General features: G+C 40.8%; 1 protein-coding gene across 2 annotated transcripts in view; it reads left to right on the top strand.

Moving 5' to 3' along the window:
* Positions 1–1,326: 1,326 nt before the first annotated feature.
* Positions 1,327–20,901, top strand: part of NDFIP2 (Nedd4 family interacting protein 2) — a 46,556-nt gene continuing 26,981 nt past the window's right edge. For both annotated transcript variants that reach the window (XM_080361799.1, XM_080361798.1), the window contains exons 1-2: positions 1,327–1,520; positions 19,831–19,987. In XM_080361799.1, the coding sequence (XP_080217925.1) occupies positions 1,485–1,520; positions 19,831–19,987 (193 nt within the window). In that variant the 5' untranslated portion in view covers positions 1,327–1,484. The remainder of the gene's footprint in view (positions 1,521–19,830; positions 19,988–20,901) is intronic.

The raw sequence follows: 20,901 nt of genomic DNA, 5'->3' as shown, positions 1-20,901 counted from the left end.
TCTTCATAATCCCATATATCTTCACTTCCACCCCCAAGTAGAAACAAAACCCCAAGCTCACTCTCTGCTTCTCTGCCCTCCTACACACACATACTAGGACCTAACTGTGCTCTCTCAAGTCCCCACCCCGCTTATCAGTACTGACTGCCTGCACGAAAACACTGACCCTGCTGCCCAGGTCAGCCTCTGTACCGGCAAACAGTCTGGATAAAGGCTGCAGGATAAAGTTCTGCGTGCAAGCCATTGGCGATAGCAAGAAGCTGCTTCTGTGAGAGCGTTTACCTTGCAGATCAGCTATACTCTGGTACACAAATGCTCCTCTGCACCGCAGTTAAGAGCTGCATCTGCAGCTATTTTGAAATGGTTTCATACCACAGCTACATCTCTGTCAGTTTGGGAACCTGCAAATGAGTCATCCTCATCTGATGTGCCACTGTGGGTGAAGGTGTTTTTTATCGTTTTTACCCTGAAAGGTCATATAAGCACTGTTTTAGGAGGAAAAGGAAACTCATTTTTTCTTGTCAGAGGAAGGTACTTGGCCTTCAAAGGGACAGAGGGCAAATGGGCTCATGACTTATAGGTAGATGCATATTTGAAATAATTCACCAGGACCCAAAGATGTCTTCTGTGCCATATCCTACTTTTCCCCACTCTGTGGAGACAGGTATCTAAGTAAGGGATGGGTTTGGTAGCTAACAGCTTCACAAAATAGAACTGCAAAGAGCAGGGCAAGAGCTGAGGTGCAGATGCCCTGTTGTCAGCTGGGTACCACGTACACCCCCCGCGAAGTGGCTGAGGTCGGCTGCCAGCATGGCCAGCTGGCTCAGCGCAGCACAATGCACAGGCCTCCAGCAGGGCCAGGGCCTGTAACAGCCCTCGGCATTGTGGGCTGTCACAAACCAGCAGCCCGCAGCGCCTCCAGCAGCGGCAGAGTTGGCGACGCCCTCAGGCGAGTAGAGTAGACCGCCGAGTAGACTATGGGTGCAGCGGCCCCGACGGAAACACGGGGAGAGGAGCAATGCAGGCGAGAGAGGACGGCGCCTGGCACCTGCAGCCGACGACACCGCAAGCCCACTGGCTGCGAACGAACATGGCGCCCGCCGCCTCACCCGCTCCCAACGGCCGCGGCGGGACGGGCAGCAGCTGCGCGCATGCGCACCCGGCGGTGCCGGGGTGTGCGGCGGCGGGGGCACGCGCGGCACAGCACGCGCACGGCGGTGCGTCACTGGGAGGGGGCGGTGACTCCCCCACGCCCCGCCCCACCGGCGCCGCGCGCGCGGCGTGGCCATGCCGGCCCCACCCCCTCGGGGGGCGGGGCGCGGAGGGGGTGGGGCCTGCGCCGGCTCCGCCGCTACGGTGGGCGGGGGGCGGTGGCAGCGGCGGCGGGGCCGGGGCGGCGGCTCCGGTCGGGGGTAGGGCCGAGCGACGCGGGGCTGGTCACAGGAGTTGCGGGCCGCGGCACTGCGAGTCCGCGGGCGGCCAGGATGGATCACCACCAGCCCGCCAACCGCTACCGAGTGGTGAGTGCAGCATCCCCGGCGAGGCCCCGCTCTCCTCCTCCCCGCTCCTCAGGTCGGGGCGATGGGGCGGGGGAGGGGGCGACCGGGGCGTCCTTCCCCCACACGCTTCGGGTCTCGGCTCGGTCTGGCAGGGACCCCCTGGTGTTTCCCCAGTGTCGGTGCGGGACCCAGCGGGGCCCCGTCCCCTCCCCTGGCCCGGCGGCGGCGGAGCTCTGACAGCCGGGCCTTGCCCGGGCGGAGCGGCCCCGCCAGCAGCTGCCCCCCCACCCCGCCCGTAGCCCTGGAGGGGGTGGCTGGCCGGCCTGCACGGGAAATCGCTTTTGCCCGCCCCCCGTCCCCTCCCTCCGCCTCCCTCTCGGCGCTTGGTCGCGGTCTGGGGGCGGTGGCGCCCGGCGGGTTTTCCCGAGCGCGTTCCCCGGCGGTGAGGGGGTGGCGGCCTCTCCCGGGAGCGCAGGCGAAGCGGGAGGGCGGTTCAGTCCCGCCTCGCTGCAGAGCTGGGGAAGGGGCACGGTTAGTTACCTCTGGGTAGTACGTGCCTGCTAGTGAAGCGGCGTTTCTGCTCCAAACCGTGTTACTTTTACTGGCCGATACCTGTCTAGCACAGGAATGAAGTGTAATGTGTGTGCGTATTGTCACCTTTGAGCCGGTGTGTGTATACACACGCACACGTGTATGCTGGCTTACTGAAGATTAGATGTAGGGGACTGTAAAGTGCAGAAGACCGACCTTCAATAAGGCCTCTGTGTGTTGATACACACGCACCAGCACATTTGGTAACAAACAGTCTTCAACACTTTGCAGTTCATTGAGTACGATTTAAAGGTCCTTTCTTTCCTTCCTGAACTTCATTACAAGAAATAATTATTCGGGATGCAAAGATTTTCTTCCTGCCCAAATGGATTGTACTTCTTGTTTCTCACAGTCATTAGTTTCACATCACTTACATTAATCTTGCAATCATGAGCTTCATGTCGATTATACTCACAATATATAAGCTTTTCTAAATATTGGTCGCAAAAATGACTTGGGTGCAGTCAACCTCTTAAAAAGTTTCAGTGTCATCCTTTAGTTCCGTAGTATTTCATGGCTTGGCTGAGTATGTAAGGTTATACTATAAAATTCTGAAGTCTTTGCTACTCTCTGTAATTCAAATTTCTACTACAATCTTTTGGTTAAATCCTGAATTAGTTATCTTAATGTTCATGTTTTACAGCTTGGGCAGTGAAAAAAAACTAGTCCACAGAAGTAACCATATTTACTTCTGTGCGTATGTAAATGCTGATACTTACATTCAGGTTGTTCCTAGGTTACAATCTAAAAAAAGGTAAAAGCAAACCCCTTGTAATAGGTTTGGAATATTTATTTTGATAGTTTTACAGTGTGCAAAGCTTCTTTGTGCTCTTGCGCGACGATATAGTGGGATTGTTATATAGCTGATGCATGCACCTAGAACCCTGTGACTTGTCAAGAGTGACGTATACCTTTATGATGCTAGTGGGTCGCCAAGTGCATTATGGGTCAGGGCTTTATAGCCCCCTTCTCTTCCTGCACCACACCACCATAACTTAGAATCAGCAGAGGGTCCTGAAGTCACTCTTCCTTCATAGCAACGGAGAACTAAAATGCTGGCAAGGCCTGAAGTAACCCGGGTATGTTTTAAAAGGCCATAAAAGTATCTGCTATTAAACTTCAGACAAATCAAAGAGAATTTTTAATTCCATTATTCAAAGGAGTTGAAAAAGCGTGGTAAGATGGAATGAAGAAGTAATTTTCCTCAGTAATGTTTTTATGTTACAATTGCTTATGAGCTTTTAACAATGGTGCTGGTCCCCAACTTTTGGTAAATGCTCTTTCGTGGGGCCTTCCAAAAGGGCTAATCTTAATATCCTACAGCAGTACTTGGCCTAGACAGTTAGTCATGTATATTAAATTTTGTGGTCAATTTGTGTCATTGAATTTTGCTATGGAAGTGTTCTCTGAACATATCACGGCTACAGCACATTAAGTTCCACTGAATTTGTTGTAAGTCACAATGAAAGGGCTATCTTAATCACTGATGTGTTCCAGAGTTTAAAATATGACCTTACTGATTGTTTTTCCATAGGAGAGAATGTGTTGTTTTATCTTTTCTATGTTATATCAGACTGCTAGACATTGAGATTTCTGTAATGTTATTTACTTACTGTGTTGGGTCAGAGAATGGAAGGAGCAAGGCAATTGCAGATATACTTAATTAGCACCTGATTATTCAGGCATGTGATCTTGAGTGTTATGATGTATTTGCTTACATAATGGCTGTGAAAGGTACTAAGCAATAGATTATGGCAGATTTTATGGTTGTGTCCTAATTTTTAAGGACAAAATACAGAAGAAAAATACTACTTAAAGTGATTTATATCGCATTAGTTTTGTGAACATCCCAATCCCTAGTGCTAAGCTTATGAAATTTGACCAGTTCTGTTATGCTTATGGTATGTTGGTTTTTTTTTTTTTTTCAGGAATAATAACAAACAGTTTTTTGGTTTTGTTTTTTCCCCAGTTGTACTGATTCTGCCTTTACTTCTAACTGATCTGTTTTGCTCTATTCGGGGCAAGTTTTCATTGAAATAGAAACAATTATAAGCACATGTACAGAAAGAATTACTGACTTGCATATCTGTGCCTGGCAGTGACAGTAGCACTTCAGTGAATTTGAAGGAGCTGTCTCTCTGCTGCCTCTTTTTATTTGTGGTTTCTTCAAGTAAGTTAAACTAAAAGACTTTAAGAATGGCAGACAATTTAGTTTTGAGCTTTAGCACAACAAGCCAATTTTGTGACTTATTATGAAACAGAAATGCCTGATGATGAAGCTAACCCTCGGCTTCCCTTGTTTTTAATCTCTGTTGGAAATAGCACTGAAGCTTCATTCCGCAGCTTATTCTCCCTTGTGCCTGTGCGTTCTAATTAAAAAGCAGTTTAAAAATGTTCAAACCAGGCAACTGTTAAAAAGCTGGTACTTGGAAATGCAGCAAAGTGAGTGTTGTAAGCAAAGAGCGGGCGGTATATCAGCATTACGTAACTGTCTGCCGCGGGCGTGCGTGGCTTGTGTTGCTTTCTGCTCCTCCTGTTTTATCCTGTCCTCATAGGGCAAAAAGACAGCTAATTGATGGATAGGAATCTGTCATGCTTCCCTGCAGAAATATGACATCTGAAGTAAATTAGCCAACCTTGTTGTCTTGTTTTACTTCCTTTTTTTTTTTTTTCCTGAGTCACTTGCGTGCTGCAATCCTCTTGGTAAACATGTCTTAAATTATCCATTCATTACAGGTATAGTCAGTTCAGCTGTGTTGTTCTATTATTGTTGTATTTTTATCTTTTTCTTCCCCTATTCTGCTTATTGTTGGATAAGGGGACTGCGGTGTCAGGTTTGGGAAAATTAGAATAAAAATTCTTTAGTGATCATTCCTCGTATTCTTCTAACCTTCTAGTTCTTTGTCATATCACCTCAATTTTTGCATTACTACATTGTCTGAAATATCTGCTCCTAGTTCACCTTGTTTGCAGAAAAAGTGATTTGAATGACGATTTGTGGATCTGTGCTGAAACAAAGCAGAAGAAATACCGTGGCATAAAACTGAGTCAGCAACTAAGTATTAAAGCTTGCGATAGCCTTTTTTTTTTTTTTTCCTGTGAAATGCAATTTTCCAGATAATTGCGTCATGAGGGAAAGCTTCATAGAAACGCTGAATGGAAGAGACCCACAAGGATCATCGAGTCCAACTCCTGTCCCCGCATGTGACAACCCCACAGTTCACACCCTGTGTCTGTGGGCTTGTCCAGTCTCTTCTTGAACGCTGTCAGGCTTGGGGTGTGACACCTCCCTGGGGAGCCTGTTCCAGTGCTCCACCACCCTCTGGGGGAAGAACCTTTTCCTAATGTCCAACCTAAACCTTCCCTGGTACATCTTCCTGACATTCCCTCAGGTTCTGTCATTGGTCACTAAAGAGAAGAGTTTGGCACTTGCCCCTCCTTCTCCCCTTGTGAGGAAGCTGTAGCCACTATGTGGTCTCCTCTTAGTCTCCTCTTCTCCAGGCTGAACAAACAAAGTGACTTCAGCCGCTTGTCATATGGCTTCCTCTCCAAATGCTTCACCAATGTCATGGCCCTCTTCTGGACACTCCTCGGTAGCTTGGTATCTTTTTTTATCCTGTGGCACCCAGAGCTGCACCCAGTGCTCCAGGTGAGGCCGCACCAATGTAGAGCAGAGCGGGACAGTCATCTCCCTCGCCCGGCTGGCAGTGCTGTGCTGGATGCACCCAGGACATGGTTGGCCCTCTTGGCTGCCAGGGCACACTGTTGGCTCATGTTCAACTTGCTGTTGACCAGAACCCCCAGATCCCTCTCTGCAGAGCTGCTCTGCAGCATCTCGTCCCTCAGTCTATATGTACAGCCAGGGTTGCCGTGTCCCAGATGCAAAATCAGGCACTTGCCCTTGTTGAACTTCATGCGATTGGTGACTAACCAGTTCTCCAATTTGTCTAGATTCCCCTGCAGGGCCTCTCTGCCTTTGAGAGTGTCAGCAGCTCCTCCAAATTTAGTGTCATCAGTGCTGTTTCTAGATTATTTATAAAGACATTGAAGAGTGCTGTCCCTAAGATGGATCCTTGCGGAAGCCTACTAAGGACTGGTCTACAGCCAGACATAACCCCATTTACTAGAACCCTTTGGGCCTGACCTGTCAGCCAATTGCTCACCCACTGCATTGTGTGTTTATCCAGGTGAATGCTGGACATCTTGTCCAGAAGGATACCATGAGAGACTGTATTGAAGGCTTTATTGAAATCCAAAAAGATGACCCCTGCAAAAAGACTTCATGTGCATGAGAGTGATTTAGGCACACAAATTCCATTGAAAGCTGCAGGACTTAAATGCTGAACTGCTTAAGAATTATAATCTCACCGCTTCCCTTAGTCTTTCTTCATTAAAGCTTTGGGTTATCAGTCTGGGGTCAAGTAGTCATCCGTCTTTGACGTATGGGGTGGTCGGAGTGGTAAAATGGGGAGGCAGCAAGCTGGCACAGACTGAGCCAAAAGCAGTTTAGCTGTCACTGAACTTGCTGTGCTGCTGTAGCACCCGGGTTTGGTGGGGTCGTTAGGTGATGCACGACTCTGAGAGAGCAGCCTGCTGTTGTACAGCACTATACAGGAATAAAGAAATTTTTAGAACAAGTGTGGATCTTGTATGAATATACGTGTTATAAATAGTTTTACAATTAGATAAGGCTTAATTTTCTGTATCTCTTAACTCCATTGTCATTGACTGTTTATTCTCACAATGTTAGATAGTTAAATGCCGTAATCAAAGTCAGGCTATCTTTGTACATCTCAAAAACATGGAAGTCAGCCTACACAGGAAATACGCACAAAGAAAAATCTCTTCCTTCTTCCTTTCTTTCCACGGGACTGAGCCTAATAGTGACTAGCAGATAAATAAACCCGAGTGTTGTTTATTATATACGTTTGATCTAAGACCCCTAGCTTATATCTAGTGTATTTGCTATATCATTTATTGTCTTTGGAGAAGTCTTATGTAATTGGCATTACTGAACAGAATGAGCTAACTTACGTTACGGAAATTCTGTTGTTTTCCCCAGATCTGGTGGTGATGTCATAACTGGAAGATAAAATGCTGCATTTAGGGGCCTATGTTTATAGTATTGAAAAGTATTGAGTAGAAATACATAAAGTGTTAAGCTTTACTATTGCTTGACTGTGACAGCTACACTGATAATTTTAGTGATATAAACCTCTTAATTATTGAACAGAACATTTTTTCAGTGTGCTGGCTTTTTGCACATTAAATACCTAGCATAGATGTTTAATAGTTTAGAAGGGCAAATGAGGATCTGCTGAAATGAGGTAAATTACACCTTCAAAGAATGGGCTGTCCTTGCATCTTAATTGCTTTTTTTTTTGAATTTTACAATAAACATTTCACATTCTGAATTTATTTCTGTAACATTTTACCATTGACAAATTTGGCTGTTAAGAATAGTGGGCTTTTTTCTTGAAAGTAGGTTTAATATTTTTATAAACAACTTTCCTTATTTTTATGAAGAATCCTGCCACAAATAAAGAAGAAATATTATACATGAGGTATGTTTGCAGATACACTAGTGATGCTGTTAATGCTTAAAAAGTAATACATTTTACATTTTTTTCACTTTTTAGTTAAGTTTTCAAGTACTTTTCATGTTTCATACAAACAAGGAGATAAACCTCATAACTCTTTGTGTGTTCCTCTCAAATCAAGGTGACGAGGTACTAGACAGGTACAACCCTTTTTGTCTATTCTCCATTGTAAATACGAAGCAGGGTGGTGTAACTTTGTGTATTGCCATCACTGTTTGTTTTTTTGATCACTTTTTTGGAGGGTCACAAGTATAACACCCAGCTCTGCATCTGTTTCTCAGGAAGAAACGCTGGGTCACTAGTGCAAGAGGAATAACTGTGGTTACAGTTCTGATTCTTTGTGTGGGCCCAGGTTGTGGCATGTGGGCAGTTTCCTTTCTTTTTGACGTGGGCGCAGAGGGACATAAGGTGTTTTTTATCAGCCCTGCACACAAATTGGTTTAGTTACATAGGGCACCAGTTTTACCGTACTGAACAAAACAAAATGAGCAGTGAGAAGCAGCAAGGCTTAGCTGGGTTCTTCTGCTTGGGTTTTTCTCCAAAGGTCTTGGTTGAGGCTGCAGGAGTGTAGTGAAGGAGGAGAAGGGAGGAACAGGACTGTCCTTTCTGGTGGCAGCAAGCTGTTGGTGTGGCTGAACCTATCTTGTGAAATTTGGGAATTTTTAGGTTCTTGAAAGACTTACAAAGCCAGAAGAATTGCGTACCTGATCTGTACAGTGACACTAAGTCATGTAATGTAAAAAGACAGCTTCAGGCTGTGTCATGCATTCATGCCACATCTAGTAAGTCTTGTAATCCTATTAAGAAAGGCAAAAGTTCAGTAACAGGAATAAAATGCTTTCAAATAACAGGGTTAGTCGAAGTCAGCTGTGATGTGGCCAAGCTAGATGTTCTTTTCATGCTACTTCAAAAAAGAGAAACTCTAAGCACTCTCAGCTTGTTTGTATCTGAAAAATGTGGTAGGAACCACATCACATTAATTTAAGAATTCAAACGCTACATTAATACAAAATTTCAGTAGCAGTCCTCTAGATGAGGAAGAGAAGATGAGAAACTTCTGACAAATGGCTAATTGTAAGCTTATTTTGAAACTTTCTTCCTAGTGACAGAGTTGACAAAAAGGGAAGATATGGGAACTGGTCATGTCATTACACCTAACGTTGTGAGGCATCGGTGCTCAGTTTACAGTTGTAGATTTGAATGTTGAGCTGAGTTTCATAGCCTCAAACTTTGTTCTAGACTTCAGGTGTTTTCGAAAGAAGAATGAACAAATGGGAGCATACCAGTACACCCACATCACTTGTAAGCCATTTTCAAATGGAGAAGAAAAGTAATCGCTAAAGATCATGAGTCCAAAAAAAAAATTGGCAACTTGTTAGGTTGGAGAGACACTGCCAACTCTTTCCTACTGAAACAGATCTGTTGCACAGCCAAGACTGTGGGTTTAGGCTGCCTCAGGCTTAGCTCTCCTGCTTCCTGGACAAGCACTGTCACAGCCGGCTGCTTTTAGTAACATGGGCACCCCCTTCACCAGCTGTGTTTTCATTGAAAATGACTGACTTCTGTTTTGTGCTGAAGTCATTTCAGACTTGCACAGGCGAGGCTCACAGCACATGTCAGGATGTGGGTGCGTTACAGCTTTGAGATTGACAGTGAAAGTGGAAGATATATTTCCATTTTAACATTTAGCTGTTCCACTTAAGCATCTTTTCCATTATCCTAGGCTAAGATTAGCCTAAAAGTGCTATAGTTTAACTTACTTCTTGTCACTCTGTAGTCAACACATTAGATATTAAGTCATCCCCCAGCCCCATCCCTGGCTGTGTGTCCTCCAACTGTGTTTGGAATGGAAAAAATAATTTAGAAAACAAGCCTCCAAACTTCGGTATAGACACAACAAAATCTGGTCAATAGCCTGTATGTTACTTTATTTCTGATTATAATCCCATTTTTCTTTTTCTTGAGTTACTGTTCAAGGTGCTTGGCAGAAATTTGTCATCTTCCTTCTTGTAAAACATGGTGTTCCAGTAAAAAAATAGAAGAATAATCTTGGTCTCTTAACTGTTGTATGGTGACTTAACAGATTCACAAACATAGTTTGTCCATTTCATCTTTGAACAATATTTTACCTTTTCACAGTAATCCTATTAATGCTTACTGATTATTGCTGTAAGAGAGGTCAGAATCATGTCCTTGGTAAAGCTGTATCTATTGTTTGAATCATTTAACATGTTTTTGCTTTTCCCTGATTAATCTGAAAATGTTATGTAGAGCTGCCTTGAGGAAAAGTTATCGACAAGAGAATGCTTACAGTATCAATTATCTCCTTATTACAGAAAATAAAGAGGCTTTTTGTTTGTGGGTGGTTTTTTGTTTCATTTGGTTTCTTTTTTTTTTTTTTTGTTTGTTTGTAAAGTAGCACAAGTTCAAGTTTAAGCATTACTTTGGTAATGGTTGGTGTAGTTAACATTTGTCACCTTTGAGTGATGCCTTTGATAAAGCATGAGACAATTGGTATAAGAGTCATGGGTGACACTGAGGGCGGTGTCATTTTGATTATGGTACTTTGTCTCAATTGTCATATTTCAGAATATAAAGGAAATGCTGCTTAAAGTATTTTTAAGGAATGTTCTGAAGCATTAAGGCTCTTAATTGAAACTCCAGAGTCATGGTCACCAAATTGACTCTCATTAGATTCATAGAATAAATGATTAGGAAACAGACGTACACAAGCTGTTCGCTCTTAAAAACCTGTTTGAACGCCTGGAATGAGAGTATTTCAAACAAACGAGCAGGCCGCTAGAGCCCTGCAGTGCTGATCATGAGCAGTGTGGTCCATGTTCCTTTCTCATGTACCTCAACGTCTGCTACTTTTTTTTTTTCTTAAATACTCCCTATGGTTTAGAGGTAGCACTAGTTTGGTCATCTTCTGCTCTCCTCTGAAGAGATGAGCTTCCTGGCCTGCTGCCTTTTTTGTACCTTTGTTTTTGTTTAGCTGCCTTATAATCAAGCAACCTCCTGGAAAGTGCTTGCTTGCAGATGTGTGCATCATCCCTCTAGCAACTGAGAGGTCCAGAGAATTTCTTTTTGACCACTTATTTCATAGGTTTGGTTTAAAATGCTTAGTTAGCACTCTCTAGCTCTAACAGTAGGGTTGAAAAAACTCAGTACTATCTGTTGAGACATAAACATGCATTCTTTAAAGCCAGGGCCTTTAATGTTTGTTGCTGTTGTGTAAGTTGTGTTTGTGCTTGCTACTAAACACAAACTAAACACAAAGCTGTGCGTCCTGTAGTGGATGAAAGAGGAAGAAGACCACAAATCAAAATGAGAATCTTTTCTGTAGAGCCTGTTCTTCTGTGTGCAATGTACAAAAAATGTGTTCAGCTGGTGGTGTGTACGTGTGTGGGTTTTATAAGCTGTTGAAACATCTGCCTCTCTAAAACGTCCTCTCTAAATTGAGGATCTCGAGTACTGCATTTCCAGGTACTAAGAAAATGAGTTATGATGTAGAAGTTGGGCACGATTGACCCGCTGATGAATTTGTTTTCATTGAATAATAATATCCTCTGATTTATATTTAATTTAATTAATGACTTCATTTTGAGCTTATCTGTATTGATGAACAGGAAACTGTTCTGCATGGCTAGCTTTATTGAAATACGTAAGCGATAAAACCTCTGTGTTTGCAATAAAGTTGACACATTTGAAGTTTTTCTTAGAGTTCTGCAGAATTTTCAAGGACACTTGTTTACCTGTGATATAGGAGACATAAACTCAAGTGCTTTTTCTCCTACTCCTCTCAAATGAGGGACTCAAGGTGAAACTATATGCTTCTTCCGCAGCTCAGTTACCGTAATACTTCTCCAGGAAGATACTTCTCCAGGAAGATACTTCTCTTTTTCTTTATCCTTCCCCTTGTAAAATGAATTTGCCATTTTTAGCATCTTCCTGATTGTCTTCATTAGGAAGCTTTGTGCATGAACCTTCCTACTGTACTTGGGCCTTTGAGTGAAACATGCGTAATATATTTGGAGAAATATTCAGCTTTTTCAAACAACATTGAATTTTTCAGCCCAGATGAATGTAGGCTAAAACGGAAACTGGAACTAACTGTTGAACGCTGAGTTTGCTCTTGGTGACAGCCCTGTCCATTTCCTAATTTTACAGACTTTCCTATTCTCTCTACATCTACAGTTTACATGTTTTGTAATGTGACTTTACTTTAGAGTGACGAGGAACTACTTTCTGTACTGAATCTATAAAGCTGCTCTTAAGTAAAGACATGACCTTTCGACTTGCAGTTGGAGCTGTCACTAATGGTTCGCTGAACCTGTTGCTTAGTGGCAGCTGCCAACAAATCCTGATGAAACATTGTCCATCATCAGGGAAAATAGTGAGTATGAACAGGAAGCATCATCGTATGAAACCTGGGACCTTCTGGGCTGTTGGGTACTGTTTGCAGTTCTGATCTCTCACGAGGGGAGCACAGAGGAGCTACAGAAGGTATAGGGAAGCAGGCTGCTTTAAAGTGACCTCTCAGATGGGTGGTGGCAGTTGGGAGTGATGAACACTTGCGAAGTCACCAAGGCAGTGGAAAAAGCAGTTGCAGAGCTACAAGTCACCAAATTGTGCAATATTAAAACCAGAGAGCACTCATTGAAGTTTTGTTTAAATATTGGAAAAGAAACAACACAGGGAGAAACGAACATACGCAGTTTGTTAATACACAGGATCATGGAGGCAGATAGTAGTAGTGGATTCAGGAGCACAAATTCATGCACATCAAATCTGTAACAGACGCAGATGAAATAGACAGAGATGTGCACTTTACCAGGCATAATATAGCAGCTGTGAATGTTGGTGGAGTCAGAGAAAAAAGGATGGCAAATAAGTGACTAAGGCTTGTGTGATTTCTATGTATCTCTCCTGATGATTGTGTTGGAGGCTGAATACTTCTCAGACTCAGTGCTGGTCTCTGTAACATACTTTTGAGTTATTAGTGGATCTGTTTTATACACTCCTACTTCTAACTAGAGAGTCTTCAAGGAGAAGAGCCTCATTTTGTACTTTGTTTATGGAATTTAAACCAGTTCTTCAAGCTGTTCTTGAGTTGTAATTTGACAAACAGAAAGCTACATGATAATCTTTTTATTAACTTCTAAGTGCTAGAGTAACTCCAAGTTGCAACACCTCGTTGTGTATAAGCTTTAGAGTAAGCTTTTACCAACTTCTTTATCTAGAAATATTTTTAAACTCATGCTTGAAGATTTGAAAAATGCTGGTCCCACCTATAATCTTTATTAGTATCAGACACATCAGGTTTCTGTTGACAATTTCACAATTAATTCCTATAACCCTAGGAAAAGGGTCCTGGAAATTATGCCAAATTTATAATTTTACAATGAATATGAAGCGTATATCTATTTGGATCATAACAAAATTGCAGTATTCAGAATCACTCTTCAGCGTAGCAGAAACCTAAAAAAACAAGTGAAGATAAATTAATGTATTTATAGGATAATGCTACACTCCTAGTAGTATTAGTCTCAGAATATTTACTTTCCTAAAAGAGTTTTCAAATTGGCACATGATATGTTACTGTCCTTTACTAATAGCTCTTAGAAGCCATAAGGAATGAATGCAACTGTGTATGTTACACTGTTAAATGTGTAATTATTTGTTAAATCTGGATTATAATCTGTGAAAACTGAAAGAGCAAGTAGAATGTTATATGTAAAGTAGCCATTGGGATGGAGAGATATATCTCTATCTACACACACGTTTTGTATATATATAAATTTTTTTTCCTTCACAATGTCCTAATCACCATCATGGTGTGGCTTTTTTTTTTCTTTTCCTCGAAAAGAAAATTTTAAATTTAAAATTTAAATTTAAAATTTAAAAATACCCCACAAAACAGACTTGAAAAGTCCAATAGGTTAACACAATCCCTAGTTTAAAAGAACTGACTTAACATGATTTAAATGTCACTTAAGTGAAGGGCATGTAAACCACTTTCAAAGTGATCAGCTTATTTTCACATGAAGAATCTTACTTCAACAGAAAAGCCACTCTGTTGCAACACATTTCTCAACAGCATTCAGTATATATCTCTTTGGATTCTTTTTGGTAGAACTTTGCCTCCAGAGGTTGTGGGTTTCCATGGTACCTAAGCCTTATTTAGCAGACACACTTGGTATTTCGGCACAGCTGTGGAATGGCAGCAATGGACTTGTGTTCTGCTTTCCTGCTTCTGGAGTGGATTTGACACCTTTGACCTTCTAACATCTTGACTGCTGTTGAAAACTTTCTGCAGAGATACATCAATAAAAAATAATTCCAAACCTTCTCCACTGTCATGAAAGGCTCTTGCTAGATCTGCATATGTGATGGTTGATGCTTGGCAAGTGATGGGATGGTAGGAAAATAAAGTGATGTGGATCTGTCTGCGCAGTCAGGAATTCTAATCAAATTTCATCACTCTGTAAATACATAAAAGTAAGAAGTAGCTGAAAGTTGCCATATTTTTTGTGTTTTACTGGACTGTACTGATGTGCTTTATAAGCTTAATCACTTAGTACTTTAGTAGAGTATTTATTAGTCTGATGGCTCCCCAGCCTCTAGAAGATGGTGTTTCTCTGGAGTGTTTTGGCTGTGCTCAGGACTGTGTCTTTCAGGAGAGTGTGTTTGGTGTGGAACAGCAAATAGCTGCCTACCCGCTTGCTGGGAAGTTAATCATCTGATCTGTGTGGGTTTCTGGTAGGTTGGTGTTACGACAGGAATTAGAAGGAAAAGGCACGATGTTGTGAACTACCCTATTGTTAGTTTATAAAAACTGATACTGAGGAGAAAGCTAGTAAGTTAAAACAAGTGTTGGTTTTTGTTTTTTCTCAATAATGTATTTCACAAAATTGTGACATATTTCTTTCAGAGGCCATTGTGGATATGTGTGTGTTTTGTTTTTTTTTTTCCCCAATAAACAAGAAAATTAAAATATTTATTTTGCAGAAGGATTTATGTTGCTTGTCCACTCTTATAATTCTTATCTAAGTGTAATTACAGGTCATTGGTTTTTGTTGTGATTGGTCAGTGGCTTCTAGTGACGTAAATTAAGGCTGATTGATTTTAGTACTTGAATGGCATTTATGGGTCAATGGTATAGGTTTTATGGGTTTTTCTAAAAATAAAAATGTAATAGTCGATAGCATGAGCCGTTGAGAGTATTATGTGTCATTCAGGAACAATAGAGATGGGGAAACAGAGGTCAAAGCTGTCTCCAGCATGAAGTATTTTTACAACAGGTTCAGAATTATATTTTATTTCAAGATTTCCTTTGCTTTTTTTTTTCTTGAAAATCCCAAGTTTAATGCTTAGCTGTTTACAGATGAGTAAACTTATTTTTAGACTACTAAAGCTGAAAAAAACAATGCAAAATGTGGTTACAAACCAAACATTTAATACACAGCTTGTAATGCATTCAAATTAAATTGATTTTTATGTAGAGAATTCTGCTTTTAAGCATGAGTCTATTAGGAGTAGCACCTCATTTGTAGGGAGCAGTTTAGTACAAATTTACAAATCACTACCAGTAGTCAGGTATAAAAGACCTTTGAATTTCTCAGCAAAATAAAATACCAGGTGTAAGATAAATAAGGGATGACAGCAGTTTTCTTTTTAACCTGCCGTTGGTTACACCTCTAATATTTACTGTGGTAGAATTTCAGTGGAATAAATACTTGTGTACCAGTATGGAAGATGTAATGAATCTAGTGCAGAAATGCTGGAATACTTTTTGGTGCACCACACAGGCAGTCTTAAGTCTTTCCTGCCCTTTCCTACAGCACTAGAAACTGCAGTAAGTGGATATTTTTGGTTTACTTTTTGGCGTAGTGTGAAAAACTGACTCTAGAAGACCAAGTGTTAACTTACGCAAAGTGAAGATGATGAAGCTCTGCTGCTAAGAGTGATTTTTGTCGAGGAAGCACACAACTGACTGGTTTAGCATACAGAGGTTGAACTCGCATGGTCTACTTAGTTGTCTCAACACTGTCACTTAAAGGATAATATTAGGTCCAACATTAGAAAGTTTCTAAGCATTGTGTTCCTTTTAATGACATTTGAAAGAGCCCATGAACTGGTTGGGGTCAGGTCAGAACCGGAGGAGCCCGCTTCTTCAAAAACGTAATATCATTTGAAAGGCTAGAAAGGAAGATATGTTAAAAGTGCTCGTAAATTACAATATTAGTGAGAATGCAGTGCAGCTCGGTGGTGCCCCAGGCGGAACCATCGCTACTAAAACTTACGCAAAAGCTGATCTAAAAATCAGGCTTTGTTAAGATGAGATGTTAACAAAGGTATAAAAGGAAAGAGGAAAAGAAGGCTGACTGGGGTTTTTGTTTGTTTGTTTTCCCCTGTATGGGAGTATATTTTGCATAATTTTATGCTACATTAAAAAACCAGTATAAATAGCATGTATTTTTATAAAGAAGGTCTTATTTTAAAATGTTTGCAATGTGCTGTTGAAGTTAATTATGTTGCAATAATTTTATAATGTACTGGTTTCTGTAAATCATATTTTATGAAATGGGGTAACAGCAGCTTTTGAAATGTTCATAAAATCAGGTAACAGAAATATTGCTGTTTGCATGTTACTCTATGAATATGACCAGAGCTGTGTGTGCTACTTTAATGTTGTTTATCAGAAAACATCATTTTAATCTTGTGAATGTATGGTGCAGGTGACAGAAGACATCTTATTATATCCTTTTTCCCTGATTTTTTTTTTAATGGCATATTTTAATAACTTGCCTATATTGCCACCCTTGTACCATAAGCCAGTTCATCACAAACAAAGCAAACTCTATTCTTCCAAGAAAGCAAACTTTTCTAGGTCAGACAAAATTGCTATCTGCAGGTAAATGCAAAGTGTAAGTAAAGAATGAGATCTTTCTCCCACTTTTAAATTTTTATTTTTAAAAGCTTGAAGGGTAAAAGGACCCACATCAGTCTGCTCAGTAGAGGCTTCTGTACTAAGCGCTTTCTTGTGGTTCATAGTCTTTGTAGGGTGTCAGCTGATTTCAGGCATTGCATCTGATTACTTTGCAAATAATTACACAAACAAAATAGCAGACTTAAGGATATAAATTACAGGAGGAGATGCAGTACTTCTATAAAGAAATAATTCATAATTAAAAAAAGAAATTATAAAATAAAAGTAGCTGTGTTTGCCACAATATTTTGATGCTGACAGGTCTGACATTGATTTTTTTTTTTTTTAGCCTCTTCAGAAATGAAATAGTGAATTAATTGTTTTATAGAGCTTTTCTGGGAAATACACTGAAGATAGTGTAGGGTAAAATTCGTACGAAAGAAACTAACATTTTTTCCTGTACTGGGCGCTATTAGTCACTATGAGATTTTGAGTCACTGGTGTCAGAAGAGCCATTGCTCCTTGATCGAACTTTGAATGTTAAGTGTCCTGACATGGCTTATTTCTTTGAACAATAAGCATGATGACTCCTGAGCCTGTAATGTACTGTAGTTTGAAGGCTATAAAAGCAGGAATTGAAATACTTGTGTAAGAAGTTTAAGAATAATATGTCTAGTAAAGAACTATTTTCTTTTTTTCAATTGTAAAGCTCTGTATAGCCAAACAGATCCCCTGCATACAGACTAAGGTGTGAACAGAAAATAAGGTCTTTGTGTCCTACTTTTAAAATGTTGGGGTAGGGGGCAGGAAAGGTACTAATTAACAGTTGTTTGTAGCTTTATAGGTCCTGGAAATTGTTTTGACCATAATCTTGGCAAAAGCAGCTGTACTGCTTAGTGCTATGTAGTGGTTCATTGGGGGCTTGGGAGGGGGCTGGGGTGATGAACTGTGAGTTCTCTTTAGTCCTTAAAGTCAAAAAAAGTGGGCAAAATAATCTTGCTATTGGGGAAAAAAAAAAAACCAACCAAACAAATTTAGATATGATTTTTATCCTTTTAAGGTTAAATGCTGTTTCAGGTAACATGTACGTACATCATGTAAGTAATGCCTTGAAACAGACGTTTTCTGTTCGCTTCTGAGTGTTTTTAGCTTGGTTTCTATGGCAATGAAACCTATGCAGAGTGTCAGGCCTCTTCTTCCCCTGTCTCCAAAAATAACTTCTAAATTTACCAGCAAGTATAAGCCAAAATTAAACAGGAAGGGGGAGGCTCGAAGGTAGTTGGATTCCTACTGGTTTCAAGCAAACGGTTGGCTCCACAGAGGAGAACCAGCGCCTGGTGAAGACAAGGCAGAGTTACTACAGGACAAAATGATATAACCACCTCTGTCTGCCCTGCTCGCGTTGGCAAAATTTCCAGCTTGCTGGAGCAAGTTCTGCTGCAGTTGTGGGTTTTATTGGTTTGGTTTAGTTTTTACCCCAGTGGAGTCCCCTGAGAGGAGCTGAAGTTACTGCCTTAAAGTGAGAGTAGGAGACAGGACACTTGAAGAACATTAACTAACAAAAGCTGGTTTCTGTTCATGGAACAACTTGTATTTCTTCCTATAGCTGTAGCTGCTCAAGCTGCTTAATCCACTTCTGGTGTTTTTTTATGAGGGGGTATTCTCTAAGGATTCTTATGATTTTTCTTTAAGTTGCAGCATTAAGATGACCTTGATGGCTTTCAGAATTTCTGAAAGGTCTATATAGTAGAAAATAGGATAAATAGAAATCCTTGTCCCTGAGTATGAGTCCTACAAAATAAAGACCTTTTGAATGCACTAAAGAGCATAACGGGACGCTTTTGTATGAAACTCTTAGGGTGGATTTTTCTGTTTCCTAATTGCAGTTGCTGTAACAATTGAATGACTTCAGTTGAATGCTATAACAAATGAATGACTACAATTGAATCGTAGACTTGGTCTACAACTACCTGAAAGGAGGTCGTAACATGGAGGGTGTTGGTCTTTTCTCCCAAGTAGCAAGTGATAGGACAAGAAGAAACAGCCTCAAGTTGTGCCAGTGGAGGTTGAGATTAGATATTAGGAAAAAATTTCTTCACGGAAAGGGTTGTCAGGCATTGAACAGGCTGCCCAGGGAAGTGATGGAGTCACCATCCCTGGAGGTGTTTAAAGGGTGTTTAGATGAGATTCTTAGGGACATGGTTTAGTGCTAGAGTTAGGTTAGGTTATGGTTGGACTCAATGATCCTGAGGGTCTCTTCCAGCTGAAATGATTCTATAATTTCCTCACTCAGACTTTGAAGGCAGGAAGTCTCATGTGCCTGTTCTCTTCCTATCCTCACGTTACCTCCATTGTTTATAGCTGTTATTAAATTACAGATAATTTGGAGAAAGGTAACTTTCAAGAAAGCATGTATTATGTAAGACACAAAATTAATTTCCTTGGTAATGACAAAGCGGGTTTTGAGCAGTAATGTGCTCTTTGACCAATGAGCTGCTGTGGATCTCTGTGTCTCTTCAGGATATTGACAGCACATTCTCGCTTATCCAGATTCTTACTTCTGTATATGCTTAGCTTGATGTGTCCTTTTAAAACTGCATTTTAAACAACCAAACAAACAGCCAACTTAGTCTTGTAGGGAAAGGATTCTTTCCAGGTTGTAAAGAAAAGCAGAAAGTTTTGAAAAGTCTCAGACTTGGAATGAAGAAGCTCTCTGACAAGATGCAAGAGTATAAAAATCTCAGTTATAGAAACAGAAATGTGTATTGTTCTTTATTTTAGATGAATAAAGTAAGAGGTAGTGTTGCTTACCTGTTGTATTTGAAAATGTGTTAATACATTTTGTGAATGTATTTAAGGAAAAAAAGTGTGATACTGTTAAAATATAGTAGTAGAAAGTATTTTATAGTTAGCATTTTCCCATGTAGTAAACATTTAAAAAGCCTGATTTTTAAGACTCTGTAAACATCACTGAGGATAAGGACTCCATTTCAGGCAAGAAAAAACAAGACAAAACAAAAAACAGTTAAATCCTTTTAAGCAAACAGTTAATTTTAACTGGACTACTTAAAGTATCACACGTTCTTTTGTAAATAATTTTTTGTTTTGTTAAAAAGTAATCTCTCTTTTTGAAGATAGCTCTGGCAGGACTAGACTGCCATGGAAAGTATTCCTTGAGCGCATCTGAAATGTGTGTTTTTCTTCTAAGCTTCACAATGAGGACGACCCTCCGGAACCTTCGGCAGCTGAGCAGCCCTCTGCGCCCCCAGAGACCCCGCAGCCTCCCCAGCCCGCAGCCTCATCTGAAGCAGACGTGTCCCCTCCACCGTACTGTAGCATAGCTGTAGAAGCAGCTGCACCCTCAGGTATTTATTCTTGCACAGCAGCTTGTCAGGGAGGCGTGGGTATGAATCAGCACTTGGTTTGAAGCAGTACGATGCTACTGTGTTGTGTTGTTTCGTGGTTTTTTTTGTTTCCCCTATGCACTCAATTGCAGTAAAAAGCTATGCTTTTATGCACAGCCCATTGTCTGATTTGTTCAAAAGAAGCACACTTCTAAATTGTGCTGATCGTTCCAAATTACTAGACTAAATGGATATTCATTAATTAGTGTAATAGGTTTTATTTAAGTCTGCATGTAGCTCCATTCAACATTTAATCTGCATCTATGAGTAGTGCTCCATTATTACACCTCATTAGCAATTTTCACTGCCTCTTTGGGAAAAACAAAACAGAACGACAGCCCAACCACCTACCAATCACAAAACTCTGATTTGTCAAAACTCAAACTTCCTGCATGTGTTCCATTGTTTGGTTAAAATATTACCATGAAACAATTCATTTTGCTTTAAAGACTCTTGATAAAACTTCTTGTAGAAGATGAATTACAGGTGTCTTTTCCTCCATTTATTCACTGCTCCCTTTCTCATGAGGTTGTGGTTTTTCTGTGGGATATCAGAGACTTAACAAGCAACATCAAAGTCCCTGTTTAAGTAAAGCTGCTTGGATTTGTGTCTCACATATGCCAAATAAATATTTTAGAAGTAACCTCCAACTCGTTTGCTCCTTTAACCAACATTAAGAAAATTTCCTGTCCCTGTTCCTTGAGACAGTGTTTGCAAGTATAATACATAGCTATGCAGGATTATCCCTATATATAACATCTTTGTATCCGTGTGCTGACAAGTCTTTTTACCATGTGACCTGTGCTGACAGATCTTTTACCACGTAAGCAATCTTGTTACAAACTGCTGCTGGCTGTAGGAGGAAATTCAAGGTG

This window comes from Nesoenas mayeri, assembly GCF_963082525.1.
Source record: "Nesoenas mayeri genome assembly, chromosome: 1".
Classification (NCBI taxonomy): domain Eukaryota; kingdom Metazoa; phylum Chordata; class Aves; order Columbiformes; family Columbidae; genus Nesoenas; species Nesoenas mayeri.
This window is presented reverse-complemented; position numbering and strand designations above follow the sequence as displayed.